The 19,637-nt window shown below is 41.7% G+C and overlaps 1 protein-coding gene and 1 long non-coding RNA gene across 2 annotated transcripts; both read left to right on the plus strand.

The window, feature by feature from the left end:
• The first annotated feature begins 1,456 nt into the window (after positions 1 to 1,456).
• Positions 1,457 to 3,101, plus strand: LOC128426280 (uncharacterized). Its single transcript, XR_008333250.1, has 3 exons — positions 1,457 to 1,581; positions 2,406 to 2,518; positions 2,951 to 3,101. It is a non-coding gene; the product is annotated as an uncharacterized LOC128426280 (long non-coding RNA).
• A 3,496-nt stretch (positions 3,102 to 6,597) lies between these two features.
• LOC128427349 (serine/threonine-protein kinase BRSK2) lies at positions 6,598 to 19,174 on the plus strand. Its single transcript, XM_053414447.1, has 19 exons — positions 6,598 to 7,268; positions 7,373 to 7,467; positions 8,023 to 8,108; positions 8,459 to 8,599; positions 8,967 to 9,083; positions 9,477 to 9,510; positions 9,950 to 10,018; positions 10,156 to 10,302; positions 10,818 to 10,849; positions 11,011 to 11,175; positions 11,712 to 11,809; positions 12,677 to 12,830; positions 12,946 to 13,006; positions 14,060 to 14,675; positions 14,922 to 14,970; positions 15,107 to 15,230; positions 15,544 to 15,754; positions 16,002 to 16,091; positions 16,574 to 19,174. The coding sequence occupies exons 1-19, from the start codon at positions 7,184 to 7,186 to the stop codon at positions 16,771 to 16,773; spliced, it is 2,574 nt and encodes an 857-aa protein (XP_053270422.1). The 5' UTR covers positions 6,598 to 7,183; the 3' UTR covers positions 16,774 to 19,174.
• Positions 19,175 to 19,637: the final 463 nt, after the last annotated feature.

The raw sequence follows: 19,637 nt of genomic DNA on the forward strand, positions 1-19,637 counted from the left end.
CAAAAAAAGGAGGGATCATCGTGAGATGCTTTGCTCTTGTGTCTTTTTCACATTTTTATATGCATACATCTGATTATTTTTCTTTACTAGAATAATAACCATTACATTAACTTGTAATTATATAAAATGAATGTGACGGATTCAAGCGTAAAACAATCATTTTGGAGTTTCTCACCGTCAATGTGACTCCTTTTGTTTACAGGTAGTAATACTGGACACAATTCAAAGGCCAGAAATCCATCATTGTGCTACACACCATAGCGTATGTTGCCCTCCAGTGGTGCTTTTAAAATCTGCAACTGTAACACTTCTAAATCCCAGTGGCTACAATTTTTATATAAATTTGAATCTACATTTTTTAATTATCATTAGAATTTGAGGACCCATACAAATCCATAAGCTCTATGTATAAATGTATATAACTGTTCAATTTGATTAAGATCTAAATATCTCATGACATCAATGGGGTTTTTTCCCTAGTTTCCCTTAAATATATTATATCATTATGAAACAGGATGCAGTACGTGTTGTTATTGTTCTGATTTGTCATTTTTGCCGATTTGCTGCTAATTCTGAGACAGGAAAACATATTGTTCGGCAAATTTTAGAGGGAACAAATCATGCTCATATGCCTTTAATGTTCTTCATAAACTGTTCAGATCACAATACATTCCGTATATTAAATATTTTGAAACTAGGCTGTATTCTAAAAGATATTCATAAATACATTCTTTGATTCATAATGACAAACCCGTGACTGTGTAGTTACAACTTAACAGTCTCATCAGGATATGTTGACCAAATGAAACAAACGTGTGTTCCTCTATGGATTACCAACACTAAAGCTAACCCCTGTCTGCTTTAATCTTTAAAAGCCTCCGAATTCTGGATCGTTTCCAGAATATTAGTTGCATCATTTCCAGCGCCGTGCTTGATGCTAATTCAAGGGGGTTATTTTTTAAACAAATGCCACAACTCTGAGCTCAACCTCTTAAGCCGACAAAGCAGAATAAAGCAAAAAAAGTCAGGCTCCCCAGTCTCTTTTCAGGGAAAAAGCACCTCTGCCAGCTCCCCTGTAGTGAGCATTTTAGATGCACCATGAGGCCTTTGTGATGCATAATGATTGACTCAAAAGGATCCTCCATCTGCATATTCATTAAAAGGACAATAAAACAAAAGGAAGGAATTTGAGAATATTCAGTTTGATGAACATAAATAGGACAGGATATTAGAATAAAGAGGAAAAGATGGAAGAACTCTCTTAAACCGTATTGCATTTAAAAGTAAACATGCGTTCCTGAGTAATCTCTTGCATATAATATTTTTCCCTTTCTCAGCTTCCTTGACCTCTTCCCCTCTGGAGCCTCTCATATATGACACCGTCCCTGTTGTGCTTCCTCCCTCCCTCCCTGGCCTGTCTTTATCTCTCCATCTCTGTAGCCAGTCAGTGACCATTCTTGACTGCAGCTCTCGCAGCAACATACCTCCACAGAGCCCCAGCTCTCCTCTGTCAGACATGCCGGACTGCAGCGAGGGCGCGCCAGCATCATGTCAGGTTATCAAGGAGGACGTTGACAAATGGTGAGTTCTGACGGGACTTATGCGCAACTGCTGACGCTGAAAGGGCTATTTGTAAAATTACACTCATAATTATAAAATAAATGATAAATCTCATTACTAGCCATTGTGAAAGTCTTAAGTGAGTGTAAGTGCTTGTACAGAGTGTCTGTGTAGAGGTTTGCGCCCTCGAGGACTATTCATTAACTGTGTTTGGGTTCCAGTTGAGTAATCGTCACTTTCCATTACATCCCTTTGGCCGCTCTCACTCATCACTTACTGAGCTCTATGTTTTCATATTAACTCCTTATCTGGGCTCATCTTGTTAAAGCGCCTGTAGAGGAGATCATTACCTCTTAATTAATGTGGAATACATTTCCCCACAACTTTAAGTAAATCCACTCTGAGATGAAGTGTTACGACAGGGCCCCTCTGTGTTGAGGAGCATAAATAGACCTGAGGTTTAAAAATAGTATTGTACATATGTGACCTATTGGAGAGGAATGGTACATTACCGGCTGCTGGTTCGTGTTACGTGCACACAGGAAGTGACAGATATTTGGTGTGTGTGTCCACGTGCAGCGGCGATTAGAGCTGATGAAGCCGCTGCACAGATTACTAACTCGTGTTCTTCACAGAATGCAGATAAAAGCTGCTATGGAGATTTGCCTGATTGCAATACACTGCAATCAGGCTACACTGTAATAATCCCTCTGGAGCACATGCAGACTAAATTTAGAGTTGTAATTTATGTAGAAAAGGTGATGTAACGTCTAAAGTCTGTATGTATTTTACCAAAGAGGATAAGAGTGTTTTTCTTTTTCACAAATATTGTTGTTTTGTTTCAGTGTCAGAGAGAGGGGAGTGGAAGACTGCAAAGATCTGATTGATGCCTTCCAGGCTTGTATAAAGACCCTGTCGGAGGGGTCATAATAAATGAGGAAATGCGTATTAATAAAAGGTAAGTTCACAAAAATGACAACTCACTTTTATTTTATTTTTCCTCAGTAAAAAGCAGCTACGAAGCATAATTTGCTTCGTGTTCTTACACAAATAATCTTGAAAAGCAGAATATCAACAATCCCTCAAAGCCACAAAACAGTAAGCTGTGGTTCTAATCTGACAACCACTGATACACAAATAAACAAACACATTGCCAAACTCATTCAATTTGGTTAAAAATCCTACTGTGTGTACATGCCTTGTTTTTGAAGTCATAGCTGTGTCACTGCTTCCTTATATTTGTATAACATAAATATACCATTAACACCACTGTGCTTTCTATGTATCATATTGTATTTGCATGATTTGAATCACATAATTCTGTCAAATGTTCTGCCTAAATCAGTGTCATCTCATTCATTTTTAAATTTTATGTCTTTTCCAATCACAGCTTCAGAGTCCTTCACTTTCTCAACACTTCCCTGTTTACTGTATTGGACCCAATCATGTGAAAAACTGGGAAAGAGGTCGATGATGATACTGGAATTCAAATATATGCTCCTGTGAATGTGAATGTTCCTTTCATAAATGTTATCACCCTGTTATGGACAGTGCTTTGATATTGATTATTAATGCACTGTAATTCTTAATGCACAAAAACACACAATATAAATGTTATAACACATAGTATATGTCTTTGCTTTGTTTTTAATTGTTCAGGAGTTTCTTTTTATTTGTTAGAAGTACTACTTGTTGGAAACCCTCCATCCGCTGAACGTAGGCTTCTTCTGGAGTAGTTGCTCTTAATGGAATTAAGAAGATCTTGTTAATCTCTGCTTAATCCTCACATTAGTACCTGCCCCGAGCAGTCTAATGTCAATATCCCAGTCTGAGCTCTGGCAACGAATGTGGGAATGCACAGAGATTAGACCGCAGGAAAGACCAGGAAAATACGTTTTATTTTCTGGAGCCTCCTGTTAGTAGTCAGTGTATATCAGTATAGATGGGTGGGGCAGGTGTTAACACATCTTGTGTATTTCTGGAGTGCAGACTGATGGAGGGAGAGATTCAGGACCAGGATGTGAAGACAGAGTTTAGGAATCCTTTGTCTGTCCTCAAAACCTATTTTCGTTTTTTTGGGAAGGCCTAAAATGCTACTATTGGTAAAAATGTACCTGCAAATGCTTCTTTCTCATTTTCTCCTGCAAGGCAAACACGTTCACGCCACTGATGAAGGCCACTTGCACTGAGAAATGTAGTTCTCAAAAAGACCATCGGAATCAAACCAGAGAATTTTTGTTCTATTTCTGCTCCACGGCTGGAGACAAATCCTTCTGGCTGCGTGCAAATCAAGCAGCCAGGCGCAGATGACGATGGGCTTTGGGGAATTATCCACCCACACACATTTCAAATTGAGATTTTAGAGATTTTTCCAGGCACTTTACAGATGATTCATTAAAATGTCCTACTTACTCTTTTTTTAATATATAACTGTCATCCCGGTGTTATTCATTTGAAATAGCACCCAACCCTTTGCAGTCTCTCCTCGCAGATCAGGAGGTGTGCTGTGTCTTTAATGAACTCTACTCTATTGTGGGTTAAAATGTCTGCATGGCCTACAATGATGAGAGGGATTTGTATGGGCTATACCATAGGCAGCTAAATGGAATTCAGCCCCAATTGATTCTATTATTTACAACTTTGCTTCTCTTGTTGTGACATGACCTCTGTGGTTATTGGCAAATATGAAATGATCACACAAAAATGGGTCTCTGGGCGCCTGTGGCCCAAGAGGTAGAGCTGGACGTCCACTAATCAGAGGGTCTGTGGTTCAATCTACGGTTTCTCTTTTGCTGACATATGATGAAACAGTTGCATGAATAGGAGGCTGTGACTTAAAGCTCAATATAAATACAGTCTGAATATAGATCCATTAGAAGTTGAAAGTAACTGAGCATTTACTCAAGTACTGCCCTAAAATACCATTTTGGAGATACCTGTACTGGGCTTGATCATTTTCATTTTGTGAATACTACTCCACTCTATTTCCAAGAGGCCTATATATGTATTTTATTAATGTGTTTAAAGTTACTTCCCATAAAATACAAAAGATATGGAAATCTCATCATACATTGTGCATTTTCGAAGATGAATCTGCTCAAAACTGAGACGATGACTCAAAAAATGATTTCTGCACAGTCATAATAATAACTTGAGCTAATGAGCTGTTGCATTGTGTAAAAACAAGTTAATTATTTAATCTCACTGCTCCCAGGTTTCCTTTTGTTCTTCTACTCCCACATGTTTACAGAAATCTTTAAATGGTATCGTTACATCATATGATTACATACTTTTGTGGGCAAACAGAACAAATTGTAAAAAAATATATATATAAACAAAATTAAATCAAATTTAAAAATAAATAATACCAGCTCTGAATCTCACCGTCATGTGGGTATTAGGAAGGAGCATTTCACTCTCAGGCTCAAGGCTCAAGGCTCAAGTATTATCAGCATTTGATTTAACTGAGAAGAGGTTTTATAATAATTATCATCAGTGCCTTTTAAAAACGTCAACACACATCTATCAATTTTAACATTCAAAGACAATATTTATAACATTAAGCCACAACCTCCACCACCAGAGTATTAGAATGTTGGCTAGGGGATAGAGTGGCCGTTCCCCAACCAAAAGGTTGCTGGTTAAATCCCCAGTCTTCCCCATCTGGATGCTGAAATGTCCTTGGTAAGATATTGAACCCCTAAAGTTGGCAATTTAAAGACAAAAAGAAACTATTAAATACAAATAATTTATTTTAGTTTTTAAATGAACATTACATTTCATTATTATAAATACAAAGAGCGATGTTTTAATAATAGCCTACACCAGGTTGAGGTATAAATTACATGACTGAGTAGCTTATTCTGTAACTTTGTTAGATTAGATAGACAGATAGATAGATAGATAGATAGATAGATAGATAGATAGATAGATAGATAGATAGATAGATAGATAGATAGATAGATAGATAAATATGGATGGATGGATGGATAGATAGATAGATAGATAGATAGATAGATAGATAGATAGATAGATAGATAGATAGATAGATAGATAGATAGATAGATAGATAGATAGATAGATAGATAGATAGATAGATAGATAGATAGATAGATAGATAGATAGATAGATAGATAGATACTTTATTGATCCCGAGGGAAATTTTGAATTTAAATTATCTGTGGTGCTCATTTGAATTTATGCCACAGTTCAGCTTTTATTCCTAATGTCAATTGAAAAATAAAACCTCCAAGACTCTGGTGATCGTGAGAGGCCGAGGAGAGGCCCGAGCACCCCTAGCATCACCACACCCCAACGAGGCGGCGGCCCATCCGCTTGCCCCTTGGGCCATGTTTCATAAGAATGGTGAGGGAGGGGTCCGCAGTGGCCCCCGGGGGCCCACAGCCGAGGTGCTGAATGCGGAGATACGCGTATTTAAGAGGAAGATGATCGGGAGGAGGAGGAGGAGAGAGGATGGAGAGGAGGTGGGACCCGGATGCTGATGCGAGCGAGACGAAGGGAGGAAGGAAGGAAGAGGAGAGAGAAAATAACGATTTACGGCAAGGAAAGGCGAAGCGGGTCTGACACGGGCGGGGGGCCTATCTTACCCTGCGTGAACCGTAATCAGAAGTGAGGAGGGGGACACGGGCCTCCATTACGGCCCCGATCTGCGGATCCGTGTTCGTTTTTTTTCCACCTGTGTATCCGCCGGTGAGGAGGAGGAGGAGGGAGGAGGAGGGAGGAGGACACGCCAGAGGAGAAGATGCTGTGATCTCGCAGGGATGTAGCGACGAGGAGGGAGGAGAGCCAGAGAGAGAGAGAGAGAGAAATATAGAGAGAGGACACCACGCTAAGAAGATGGTTGTTGTGCGGGGGCTGCGCGGTTCACCACGGATTATTGCGGGAGCGCGGCGGCCGGCCGACGAATCCAACCGTTTGGCGACGCCCGGAAACTTCGGGAGGCGTCGGCTCTTCTGACCGGCGGCCGTCCGTCCGTCGGCGGCTAACTCCGAGCTAGCTCCGCCGCTGTGTGGGAGAGCGGCGGCCAGGGCTCGAACACATAGCATGTTGTTGTTGCACCTGTGAAATAGGCCTGACACGATAGAGAGGGAGGATATCGAATCCACGCCATTCCCCGTGTTTATCATCCACTCTGCGTGTTTTTTGACGTTTCGTTGCTAGACTCAACCACCAAATGACATTAATCACACGGGGGAGAAAAAACCCGCTTGTTCCGATGTTATATCGTCTTTATATATAGTTAGCGAGCTATACAGGTAAGCTAATGTACAGAAGTCCAACTCATCGGCTGTCATGTTTATCTTTAGGCTAGCGGTTGGTGTTTAACGCGTCAAAACAGCCTCGCCACTCAGCCTCACCTCTGCTTTAGCGAGCCAGAGGCTAAAGATAAGTAGCTTGTTTATTAGCTGAAGGATGCTCATTTCTCATCCACACGTTGTAATTCAGCACCGGTCCCTCCCGAGGGGTCTCACCGCGACCAGGGGGCTCGTTTCTAAGTTGAGCACCATCTTGTATCCCGCGACAACTTCTGTGTAAGCTGTGCGGTGCGTATCGAGGGTGAACCCGCAAATAATCGCTGTCGTTCGCCTCCAGTGAGAGCAGTATGAGTAAGGAACTGTCTCTCGGTCAGTCAGCTCAATATGTTGGGCCCTACAGACTGGAGAAAACGCTGGGGAAGGGACAGACAGGTGAGTACGACTGTTTCTGGATTCAAAGACACCATTTTTGGATTTGTGATCTTTCTGCCCGTCTCGAAATGGCCTCATCAACCCTTTCTTGTTGTGCGTTTCAGGACTGGTCAAGCTCGGGGTCCACTGTATTACGGGTCAAAAGGTCGCGATCAAAATAGTCAACAGGGAGAAGCTGTCGGAGTCGGTCTTGATGAAGGTACAGTATGAACCCCGGTCCAGGTTGTGCACCCCACACTGAAAACTAGGATGCCACTTGGTAGAAGCCCATACCTCCGCCGAGGCCCAGCAGTCGCCTTCATTTCAATCAAGCCCCGCCAAATTGCACACACTTACAGATATCAGTCGCCTTAATGTTCCCTGGGAAATAGGATAGAATGTCAAAAGGCGTCTCAATCCTAAAGTAAGTGATACAATACCCCTGGATCCAATCCAGCACGCCCTGATCCGAGCTTCGTGGTAATCTGTCAAGTCGTTTTTTTTGCGCAATCTTATTTACGGACGGGGTTGGAAACCTTGGCGGAGGTAAATAACCTGCTGATTTTTAGTGTACAGCTAAGATGTGTCGTGCTGTTCGTAAACTGCTGCTTCTTTCCCCTATTTCCTATATTTAACCTGTGTAAATTCGCCCTCACTTCTGTCGCTTCAACACCAACACTGAGCGTCCTGTGTGCTCTGCTTCCGTATCTTCATCTCTGTCTCTCTCTCTCCCCTCTCTCTTTTTTCTTCCAATCTGTCTCTTCCCTCTAACCAGGTTGAAAGGGAGATTGCCATTCTGAAACTGATTGAGCATCCGCATGTGTTGAAGCTGCATGATGTTTACGAGAATAACAAATACCTGTGAGTTCTGTCTGCTTTTCGACCGAGCCTCTGAATCGGGGTCACTGCAGTCTGCATGCCTTTCCTTTCTTGCTGAATACTGAACTTTGATGTGGGATTGGTTTGAATATTACTTTAACAACTATATAAATCTGCATCACCATAATTTTTCTCTAGAGGTTTTTTGATCTATCTAGAAGGGGAAAAAAAACATTTGTCACTGTTATGAAACCGTTGCTGGAGTAGAAACTAGCTGATAATGAGTAAATTCTAAAAAAGATCCATTTTAAACTCAATATCCAGATTGAAGAATCATGAATTGACAGATGTTGGAGTTTTTGTTTTTCTGAATGTATTTACATGGTCATCAGGTACCTGGTGCTGGAGCATGTGTCTGGAGGAGAGCTGTTCGACTACCTGGTGAAGAAAGGACGGCTGACTCCGAAAGAGGCCAGGAAGTTCTTCAGGCAGATCATCTCTGCCTTGGATTTCTGCCACAGTCATTCCATCTGGTTGGTTTTTATCACAAAGCAGCTGTTCTAAAATTGGAATCTGGGGTCATGAGGAGGGTGATAGTTTTGGTTCCTCTGCCAATTTACAGAGCTTCAAAGAATCCTGTCAAAATAAGTCAAAAGTTCCTGCTGTTTTCTTGCATCTTAAATAGACCATTCCCTTTTAATATAGAATTGATGTTTTCAAATAGTACTCTTAATGTCCTTTTTTGATAATTTGACTTTTTGTGATAGTGTATCATCAAAGAATGGAAAAATGGGATTCTGTAACATGAACCAAAATTAAAGCCTTTTTCAAACCCACATAGTCATACTTCAGCTGTGACGAATATTTTCTGTTTTTGTGTGCGTGTGTGTGTTTGTACAGTCACAGAGACCTGAAGCCTGAGAACTTGCTCCTGGACGAGAAGAACAACATCCGAATCGCTGACTTTGGCATGGCCTCCCTCCAGGTGGGAGACAGTCTGTTGGAGACTAGCTGTGGGTGAGTACCAACTCTTTGTGTGTGTACTCATAAATAATGTGTACAGTACACACTTAAAATGCCTGCCTATATTCTTATCAAATTAAACTACTCCAGAAATCCTTCACTATAATCATTCTATTAAAATCCATAATTGAATTACACATTTAAAAAAATGTATATTGCCAATTTATAGTCCATGATTTTACCCCAACATCTCCTGTGAGTCCCTTTTCAACTTTGCTCAGTAGATAACTTGAATTATTTAACATTATATTTATCATTAGATTTCATAGCATGGAAATTTAGAAATCCACACACACACACACATTGCTTTTTATATTTATACTGCTTCAGAGTTCTAAGTGTAGTAATATCGTATCAGCTTCTAACACTTTTCTTTTGTCATTTCAGATCACCACATTATGCGTGCCCTGAAGTGATACGGGTAAGATTTGCACAGTGTCCTACTCAAATATTGTCTCGCAATAAAAAAATTATAAAATGTTATCATAAATTATTAATTTAGAGGGTAATACAAAGTGACAAAGCTGCACAACTATCGCATATTGTTTGGAAATCAGGAAGATTAATTCAAAAAGTCTTAATAGAAACATAGAATCTGGCATGTGTGTCACTAAGAAGGCTTATTTTTAATTAGGGGGTATCAGCATACAAAGTTATTAACCAGTTCTATCAATGAATAGATGGTTACAGTGTTTTGGACTAAGTGCTGGATTAAAATGGATTACCGTGTTTTCTTTTGATAGTCTCTTATAAGCCCTGAATTAGATTAAACTATCTCATTGAATTGAAATGATAAATGTTCATCTGTGTTTGCACATTGTCAGTGGTTCATAAGTTTAACTGGTTTCTGTGTTCGGCAGGGGGAGAAATATGATGGGCGGAGAGCAGATGTGTGGAGCTGTGGGGTCATCCTGTTTGCTCTACTGGTGGTACGTCTTCTACTCCTGTTTTCACAACGCAGTTTGGTCCCATTTGTAAAATACGCCCTTTTGTGTTTGCGCTTTTCAACCTACTTCCCTCCATCAGCTTCTTTTCAAATCTTCCCCTCTCTCCCTTTCTCCTGAAGGGCGCCCTGCCTTTTGACCATGACAACTTACGTCAGCTCCTAGAGAAGGTGAAGAGTGGGGTGTTCCACATGCCCCACTTCATCCCCCCGGACTGCCAGTCTCTGCTCAAGGGTATGATCGAGGTCAACCCTGAAAAGAGGCTCACGGTACGCGACTGAGCTTGTATGCAGAAAGCACCTTAACCTTAATACGAGTCTCATATAAAGATTGTAATGTAAAGTCTTAAATCAGATTGGCACCTATATTATATTGTCCTAACTGGGATAACTTGCACTTCTCTTTTTCTATGCTGCAACTGAAGAGAGCAATTTCATTGGACTGCTGTCATTATTATTAATTATTTTATTCCCTAATAATAATCTTATTTGACAAAGTTGCATTTACATCAGGTCATGTGTTTTTTTGTTGCATTTTTTATTAGATTTTTTATCTTTTTGAATAAAGAGTTGTTGTTTTTACTCCATCAAATAAAATGATACCTTATTTTACATGCTTGAAAATAACAAACTTGTGATTTTTAAATATACAATATCTGGAACGGATGAACCAACTTTTATGTCCGTAAAAGTCTGGAGAAAACTGTTTACACAACATCAGGCTTTCTGTGATCATCTGGCTTGGTAGAAACTAACGGCCCCATCTGCCATGTCACCCCTTACAGCTCGAGGCCATCCAGAAACACGCCTGGTATCAGTGAGTATACGTTCATCTTTACTCATGTTGCCGTTTAAAGAAACACTCACGTAAAGGGATGTTGCATCATATCTAAGCTTACACATTATATCTGTGTCATTCATTGTGTTTCATCACGTGTTACTTGTGTGTGTTCATGCGTGTTTGTGTGTGGCTCCCAGGGGTGGTCGAAACGAGCCGTGTCCTGAGCAGCCTCCTCCCAGGCGAGTGTGTGTGAGCCGAATCTTGTCCCTGACTGAGCTGGACCCAGATGTGTTGGACAGCATGCACTCGCTGGGCTGTTTCCGAGACAGAGTCAAGCTCACACGTGACTTGCAATGTGAAGAGTAAGAGATTTTTTTTTCTTTTTCAGCTCCAACCATGACTGGGCTTCGGAGTGACTAGAATAATCTAAACACTTATGCAACATAGTGCAATAAACCCGCAACACCCCCTAGATTTGGTTGAGATTATGATATTTTTTAATATGAAACTGTAATTGTATGAAATGTATATATAACAATACAATCACCTCTCAATAATAACAAAATTTAATTCAAGGAGTTATTTTTACTCTACTAACATTGAGTAGGATAAAACTAACTCCCTAAAATGTTCTTAGTGAGTCCCGGCATCTGATTTGGTGGATAGACCAAAAGTTGTGTCTAAATTTAGGAACTAGATCCTCGAGAGGATAAGGATCTGGCAATATTCTGCCCAGAAATCTATCCTCACATATATCAAGCTAATTTTATTTTCACATTCTTCCTTTCAGCTTTAACGTTAAACAAAAGTCAGGTTGATTCCAGGGAAGTGATATTGAGGGCTTTAGAATATACAATGATTTGTTACTCGTCTTTCTTTGTTTTGTCTCTTCCCTCAGAGAGAATCAGGAGAAGATGATCTATTACCTACTGCTGGACAGGAAAGAGCGTTACCCCAGCTATGAGGACGAGGACTTGCCTCCGCGCAATGACGTAGGTCAGTCTTTAGGGGGCAGGAGGGATCCACTGGAGGCAGGGAGCTGCTCAGAGAAGCAAGGGCACCACACTGGGAGGCTGGTGCTATACTCGGGTACTCAATACCTCTACCAGTACATTTTCAATCATTTGACAATTCAAATGTTATGTATTTATAAATATTTTTGCACTGGTAGCCATTAGCTAGAGATTCAGTAACCAGTCTCTTGTTGGCTTTATATGCTAGAGGCCTCTTTAGTCTTGACTGTGGAAGTAAAGTTAAATGGAACTTTGTTTAAAATTAGTAACAATAAGTCTGTTGTCTTTTGCATCGTTCAAACCATGAGATAGAACAGGGTTAATCGAAACATTCCACCAGCGCAGAAGAAGATAACTTCATCACAGTCACAGAGTGCACAGCGAGTGAAAAGCCCGTGGAAAAATCACTTTCAACATGATCAGACTTTTCACAACTGCAAGAGAGAAAATAAATGCACAGTGACCGAAAGTGTCAACAGCGAGCAGGATGGGGAAGATGTAGCAACAGCTCTTACTACCAGGGAGGAATAGGGCTCATTAGAAATGGGTTTCTTAATTTTTTAATACCTCTGCAGTGGTAAAGGGAGACTGGTAAATGGTCTGCATTAATAAAGCGCTTCTCTTGTCCTGATGACGGCTCAAAGCACTTTACAGTACAGTTTTAAATTCACACACACGTTCATCCAGTGCATTTATGTGCAATTCGGGCATCAGTATCTTGCCAAAGGACATTAGGCATGCAGATTAGGGGCCGCCAACCTTCTGGTTAGAGGACGAACGCTCTAACTAATTGCTAACATTGATTTATTTTTGATGAATTTTGTTACAATTTTATGGTGATGCTCTTCAGCAGACCCTCCTCGTAAGCGTGTTGACTCTCCCATGCTGACGCGCCACGGCCGCTGTCGCCCCGAGAGGAAAAGTCTTGAAGTGCTGAGTGTTACAGAACAGGGGTCTCCCACCCCGCCTCGCAGGGCCCTGGATACAGCTGCACACAGTCAGAGGTGCAGTACATTATGCTCACACATCCACAGTACACACAACCCACTAAAATCCATTCAGTCTCATTTGAGATAATAACTGGTATGAAGATCGTTTGACGTCCGGTCTCTTTGTCAGGTCTCGCTCGGTGAGCGGAGCCTCCACTGGTCTCTCCTCCAGCCCCCTCAGCAGTCCCCGGGTAAGGGCCTGTTGGCCGACTTTTACTGAAAGCTCACATCGCTTCGCTTTAATCAACACAATACAAGCATGATAAAATGTGGAATTTCCAAAATTAATTTGTGTTGTTTAACCTTTTCCTGTGACATAGTAGCTGTACAGTTAAAGATGAAATCCTCAACTTGTGTGCTGCAGAGCCAACATTTTGATTGTGTGTTCACATTTGGACTATGAAGATCGTTTGGTGGCATAAGCCCTGAAAACTGAGAAGAATGGCTAATAATTCAGTTGTATCAGTTTATGACAAATACATTTTGACCAATATCCTTAATGGGGATAATACAATTTTTTTTAAACATTGTTGATTGATTTTTAAATATATAAGCTATTGTGTGACTTATGACATGTATTTTTGAATGCTTCACAAACTATATTGTAAACGATCAATATCAGTGTACTGTGATGATTAATGTAGCCGTCATCAGCCTCTTCTGCTTTATAAAAACTTCTGGCCACACTCCAAACCCCCTGAGACGTGAATTTTCCAAGCCCCCTCCCCCCGTCATTTTTACACCTTATCACGACACCAGCGCGTCAGATTTAATCTCTCAACCAGCAGGAGGTTTGCGTGGCATTTTTCTTCTGTCTTCATGTCACTTCTGTTTCTCACCATGCATGAACGGGCACCTTCAGAAAATGAACTTGGAGATTATGATTTTTGGTTTATGGTATTAAATTAAAAAGGTCCATGGACGTTGAAACATCAGCATGTACAGTAACACTTTCACTACCACTGTTCTCAGTCACCACATTTTTAACCCTGTCACTAAACCCTCACTCACATAAGCTATAGAAGTCCCTGGTTAAGGACTAAAGAAAAGCTTTAATATTCAAGGCTGGTAGAATTGCATTTGACACGTTCACTTCTCATAAGTTGCACTCTTTTTGTCATGAAGCATGGTATTCATTTCCATCCTTTCTCCATGTTCCATCCCCTCTCTTTCTTCTTTTCCATCTCTCCCACCTCCCCACCAATCCCCACCCACCCCACAAACCCACTCCCCAGTCCTATCAGAGCCCCGTCTTCACTTTCAGCCAATCAGACGTCACCTCCGCCACCGCTACCCTCCTCACAAAGGAGACCAAACAGGGAACCACCACCACGCCTCGCTCAGCGCGGGCTCACGACAAGCCCAAAGCTCCCCCCAACCCAAAGACCCAGACCCTGCCCAGCAAGGGACCAGCCGACCGACCCCACCTGCAGCCCATCAAATCCCTGCCTCTGCACAACCCATCCTCCCGCTCCCCCTCTCCGCTTCTGTCACCCATCCCCCGTTTCTTCTTCCCCTCGTCCTCTGTCCTTAAGTCAGTGACTAAGAGCTTCTACCCAAACTCTGCCCACTCTGTGCCGCAGGTAACCCCCCAAGGCTCTCCACTGCCCACACCCCTGGGCACCCCTGTCCACCACCCTCACCACCCCTCCTCCACCCCGCCCTCCTCCTCCTCGTCCTCCTCCTCTTCGCGGGCGGAGGGTGGGGGAGGTGTGGGCTCGCTCTCGCTGACCCCGCCCTCCAGTCCAGGTGGGGGAAGCGGCATGGCGGCAAGCAGCTCTGCTCACTGGAGGACTCGTCTCAATTCATTCAAAAACAACCTGCTGGGCTCGCCGCGTTTCCATCGCCGCAAGCTGCAAGGTGAGTTTACCACAACAGTAAGTGGACTTATGTGGTTTCACTGCACAGCTATGGGACCAGTAGACTTTTATATGACATCAGTTTCAAAATGTTTAATCTCTGCTAACTTTTCTCAAATTTTCTGTTTCAGTATATACTTGTATAACAGTAATGGATTATATCTTGATGGTTGTTTTCCTTGAGCACCAAGCGTAAGGCCTAAAATTTAGAGCAACTTTAATTTTGATACAGATTTGTCTCCATCAGTTCCTACATCAGAAGACATGTCCAGTCTAACACCAGAATCTAGCCCTGAGTAAGTCACAGTCCTTCAGATCCATTACTTGCTAAGATGTTGTTCTTTTTTTCTCAAAATACAGCCGAGCCCTTCTGCTCATGGACATTTTCCTTGAGTCATAGTATTTGCTCACACTCTCTATTCTTCCTACCAGGCTGGCTAAGAAGTCCTGGTTTGGAAACTTCATCGGCTTAGAGAAAGAGGAGCAGATCTTCGTGGTCATCAGAGACAAACCTCTTAGTTCTGTCAAAGCCGACATTGTGCACGCCTTCCTGTCTGTGAGTTTCTGATGTGGCTTGTCTTTCACACCTCGCACTGTCAAAGCTTGTTTGTAAGATAGCATGGCTCTCACTCTAACTGTAACATGCTCACACTCGCTCTTTCATTTCTCTCTTGATTTCAGTTTTCTTCTTTATTTCAGTCTTGCTCACTGGTGGCACATTATCACTTTGCTTTCACCAATGGCTCACTCTTTCTCTCTTCTCCTCACCCTCGCCCTTTGTCTCCCTATACTCACGTCTGCCCCCGTACCTCTCCCGCCTCGTAAGTCTGTCGGTCTCTCTGCTTCTTCTCTGTCTCCCCGCCGCGCAGATCCCATCGCTCAGTCACAGCGTCCTTTCCCAGACCAGCTTCAGGGCCGAGTACAAGTCCTCCGGCGGCCCCTCCGTCTTCCAGAAGCCCGTCAAGTTCCAGGTGGACATTGCCTTCTCCGAGGGCGAGAGAGAGCGGGACAGGGAGAGGACCGAGAGGGAGGGCCGGAGGGAGACAGGAATCTACAGCGTGACGTTCACCCTCATATCAGGCAAGTGCAGTCAACATTTAACCCTTTCAATTAGGAATTCATTTCAATTTAATAAATGTTCATATTTTGGTTGTAGTTTTGCTTGAACCTATGTAGAGCTAAAGTTTGACATTTTGCAAAATACACTATCTGGCAAAGAGTTAATTTTTTTTGACAATAATGCATCACCGAATTCTGATCTAGAATTCTGATAAACAGGAAATAAAAACCGCCACTGTTAGATGTGTTTGCCTTGTTTCATCTCCAGGTCCAAGTCGCAGGTTCAGACGAGTGGTGGAAACGATTCAAGCCCAGCTTCTAAGCTCCCATGATCAACCCATGGCTCAAGGCCTATCTGGTAAGGCTGCTTACACAGGCTTGCATACACGCCACGGTGAATTAAATGTTCACCTTCACAGGGGCAGTTTTGCCTCTTCAGTTTAATGTTTAATGTTCTAAACCACATTGTAATCATTATTCTTTTCTTGTGCTTGAAAGTTGCTTTAATATTTTCAAAGGAGGGTGGTGTTGTTTTCAGCATTCTCTTTCCAAAACAACGAGTGTAAGCTAAAGTTTAGTTTCAATCAGCTGGTAATTATACAGCTTTCATTACCATTACCATGTGCTTAATATCATCTAGTGCTGGCAGGCTACATACTGGCGACATGTTTTCTGTTCAAACAATACTTTTAGTAGATTTTGTGTTATACTGTTAACTAACAGACAGATAGACAAACAACAAGGAGCCGATGCAAAAAGGCCAGACACAATTTTTCAGGCTCAGTAGCACCTTTACGTCAAGAGTGACTTTCCTGTCCTTCTCTCCTGATCCCTTCCCAGATGAGAAGAACGGCCGGCCCCACGGGACCCCCACCCGCCAAAACTCGAGACGCTCCGAGGGTGGGGGCGACAGGTGTGAGTGGGGAGACCGAACAGACGGAGGAGGCATCGGAGGCAGCGGGGGAGTTCTGCAGCGCAGAGGCTCAGCGAAAGAGAGAACCCGACTGCTGTCCTCCAACGGAACCCAGTCCCAGCCGTAGGATAGAAAGTGAGACCATGCAGCAGGATGCTTGAACCTACACCCGAGAGACGACAGTGTAACTCCACCTCAACGTATCCCTGCAAGCCATGAGCTTCTCCTCTTCGTCCTTGACTAAGTTAATGAAGGTGCTTGACCATAGCAAGGATTGAGCCTTTTCCCTCCGTCGTGTTTTTTTTTCTCCAACTCATCATTCTCTTGACCTTTTGGATCATCAGGATTCCTTCCCTTAAACGAGAAAGAGGTGTTAGGGAATGACCCTTTAATGAAAAAAAACTAAACTTTGTGAATGAGCATTTTGGTATCCATCATAGATACAGCTTCACAGATCAAACTAGGAAATTTTGCTAATGTGCATGCCAGTTAGCAAAATCAGCCAGTTAAAGGATGCTGACCTGATCAGATAGGCTAGTCTACCATATCATTGTTATCCAGTTTCTGACACCAAAAAGAAATAACGGTCTTGTTCTCAAGATTCAAATTAACCAGTGCGCTCATATCACTATCAAGCAACACGCAATTATCAGTCCATACTGAAAGACATATAGATGTAACCTCAACAGAGGAACCCTAAACGTTAGCAGCCTGCTACCACTTCAGCAACGAGCTGAGTTTAAAAGGTCCTGATTTTCTCAGAAGAAGCGACACGCTGGGATCCCTGCTGTGTCCTCTCCCGAGGTAAAGAAAACCAACAAAGTAAGCTAAGTAAGTGAATGTGAAAAAAAGATATTTTTTTATTTAGTTTTATTTATTTATGTTTACATGTTTCTTGGAAGATGTCAGTAGCACAGTGATATCCGTACAGACAGTAACTAAAAACACTGCAGTGTTAAAAGGGGGAAGCTGACATATTTGTTTCTCGGACAGGAATTAGTTTCAAGTTTAACGTTTTCGATTCTTTTGTATTATTATGATTTTTTGCTCGGAGACAATATGAAACAATGCTTCTAAGATTTTTGGCATTGGTCTCCTGTTGCTCTGAAGAAAAGTATTTTTTGATTTGAACAGAAATATGAACATTACTATATGAAAAAGAAAAAAAAAAACACTATGCGTGAATATTTCCATGAACCTCATCACAGCGGTTTGTGCCCAGAGAGAAGTGAGAAGAAGAGCATTCCTGACCTGTGGATCAAACAAAGGCCACCGTTCTCGTGGAGCTTGTCTCCTATCGCCATAGTATTCACGTACTGACTGAACTATATGAAATGAAAAGAGGAAAAAAAGGACTCACAAAGGAAATTCATCCTCGGACATTTACATCATAAAAAGCTTTCAGCGTCAATTCCTCGTTGAACGGGACTTCAGAATAGGAATTAAGCAGAGAGCCTCCTAACCCCACGCTCCTCACGTCAGTGTTCACCAACGAGCCAAGTAGTCCATTGCCACACCCACGCTCACCACCGAGACTCGCACCATTCGGTAAACAGACGTAGCAACTCGGACGATCACGTGTTCCTCCAGTACTCTGTCAGACCAGTCGACGTTCATCACCAGTCTTCCATACAGCACAATATGCAACAAAAGTGCAAAACGTTTTCAGAGAGATACACACTGCTACATTTTAATGCTAACTTTTTGTTTTTGTTTTTATATTTGCCTACTTATCGATCCATCTATTTATTGATTTTTATTTATGTGATCATGTGGATGTTTGTGTCATGTGTTTGTTTACAAAGTAGATTTTATGCCAACAAAACTATATCAAGAGCCAACCTGCTCTGTTTCATTTCTCACCCTTATTCTTTTTTGGAGAATTTCCCTCCACGACTTCAATAGCAGTGCCGACGGATCGTCTGTTTGTTTATAGCTCACATTTCATCACGCTTATCCCTGGTAACCGGAATGTGTGCGTGAGACGGGTGGATGATGGCTGACTGAGAGCGAAACTTTGTGGCCGCTGAGTAGGCGAGAAGATTTTAACTGACCCAAGAATATTAAATTCATTAACATTGCCAAACCCTAACAGGTACATAATTTCTCTTGCTAAATTGCCTCATCTCCTGCTTTTATGCCTCGTTCCCTTTGTCTGTCCGGCTCTTTACCCCGTTGTGTAGCCATCATCATAAGAGAAACTGTACCAAGTCGTTTGCCTCACTGTCTGCACACACACTTTATGATTGATTCACGATCATCTGTTTCATCTATTTCCTCACCACGTCACCTTCACTCTCATTGGCCCAACTCTGGCTAAGATTGTAAACTATTCTCCATCCATAAAGGGTCAGTAGAATAAGGTGTTTAAAAAAAAAGAAATGTCTGTATCATAATTTAAATATAAAAGTGCACTATTATAACTATTGCCTGTGATAAAAAGAACAATTATGATTGAATTGACGGTCAAAATAAAGAGAGATCCACCTTATTGTTATGGTTACAATAATAAACCCTAAATTCATGTGTGTGTGTTTAGTTTCTGGTTTTAATTGGCATATGTTCATTAATGTGACTGTCTCTTGAAAATTACACTGTTGAAGTTTCACCATTGGATGCAGATATTATTTCCTTTTATTTACATTAAATAAAATAATATGGAAATAATAACATGAACTTACATCACAATTCTCAAGCAATATCAAAGCAGCACAACAGATTGAAGTGAGCACAAAAACAATTACATCCTCTAGTGTTTCATGACAAATCAGGTTCTCCTGGAAAGCACACTTATTATAAAATTGAGAAGAAAAGAAAAGCTTGCCACTGATTTATTTATATTTTCATGAAAAATTTAAGCTGCAGCGTTAATCATTCTCTAACAACATCCTTTTACACAAAAACATACAATTTGGGGTAAGGTGGAAAAATCATATTTAAGTCCCGGCCATTGATCTTTTCATGGGGAAATATCAAAACGTAACAAAATAC

This window comes from Pleuronectes platessa, chromosome 21 (genome assembly GCF_947347685.1).
Source record: "Pleuronectes platessa chromosome 21, fPlePla1.1, whole genome shotgun sequence".
Taxonomy (NCBI): Eukaryota; Metazoa; Chordata; class Actinopteri; order Pleuronectiformes; family Pleuronectidae; genus Pleuronectes; species Pleuronectes platessa.

Coding starts and splice junctions, on each gene's coding strand:
- LOC128427349 (XM_053414447.1), top strand. CDS start 7,184: ATGAGTAAGGAACTGTCTCTCGGTCAGTCAGCTCAATATGTTGGGCCC. Junction 7,468..8,022: donor CGGAGTCGGTCTTGATGAAG/GTACAGTATGAA, acceptor CCCTCTAACCAG/GTTGAAAGGGAGATTGCCAT. Junction 15,755..16,001: donor GACGTTCACCCTCATATCAG/GCAAGTGCAGTC, acceptor TTTCATCTCCAG/GTCCAAGTCGCAGGTTCAGA.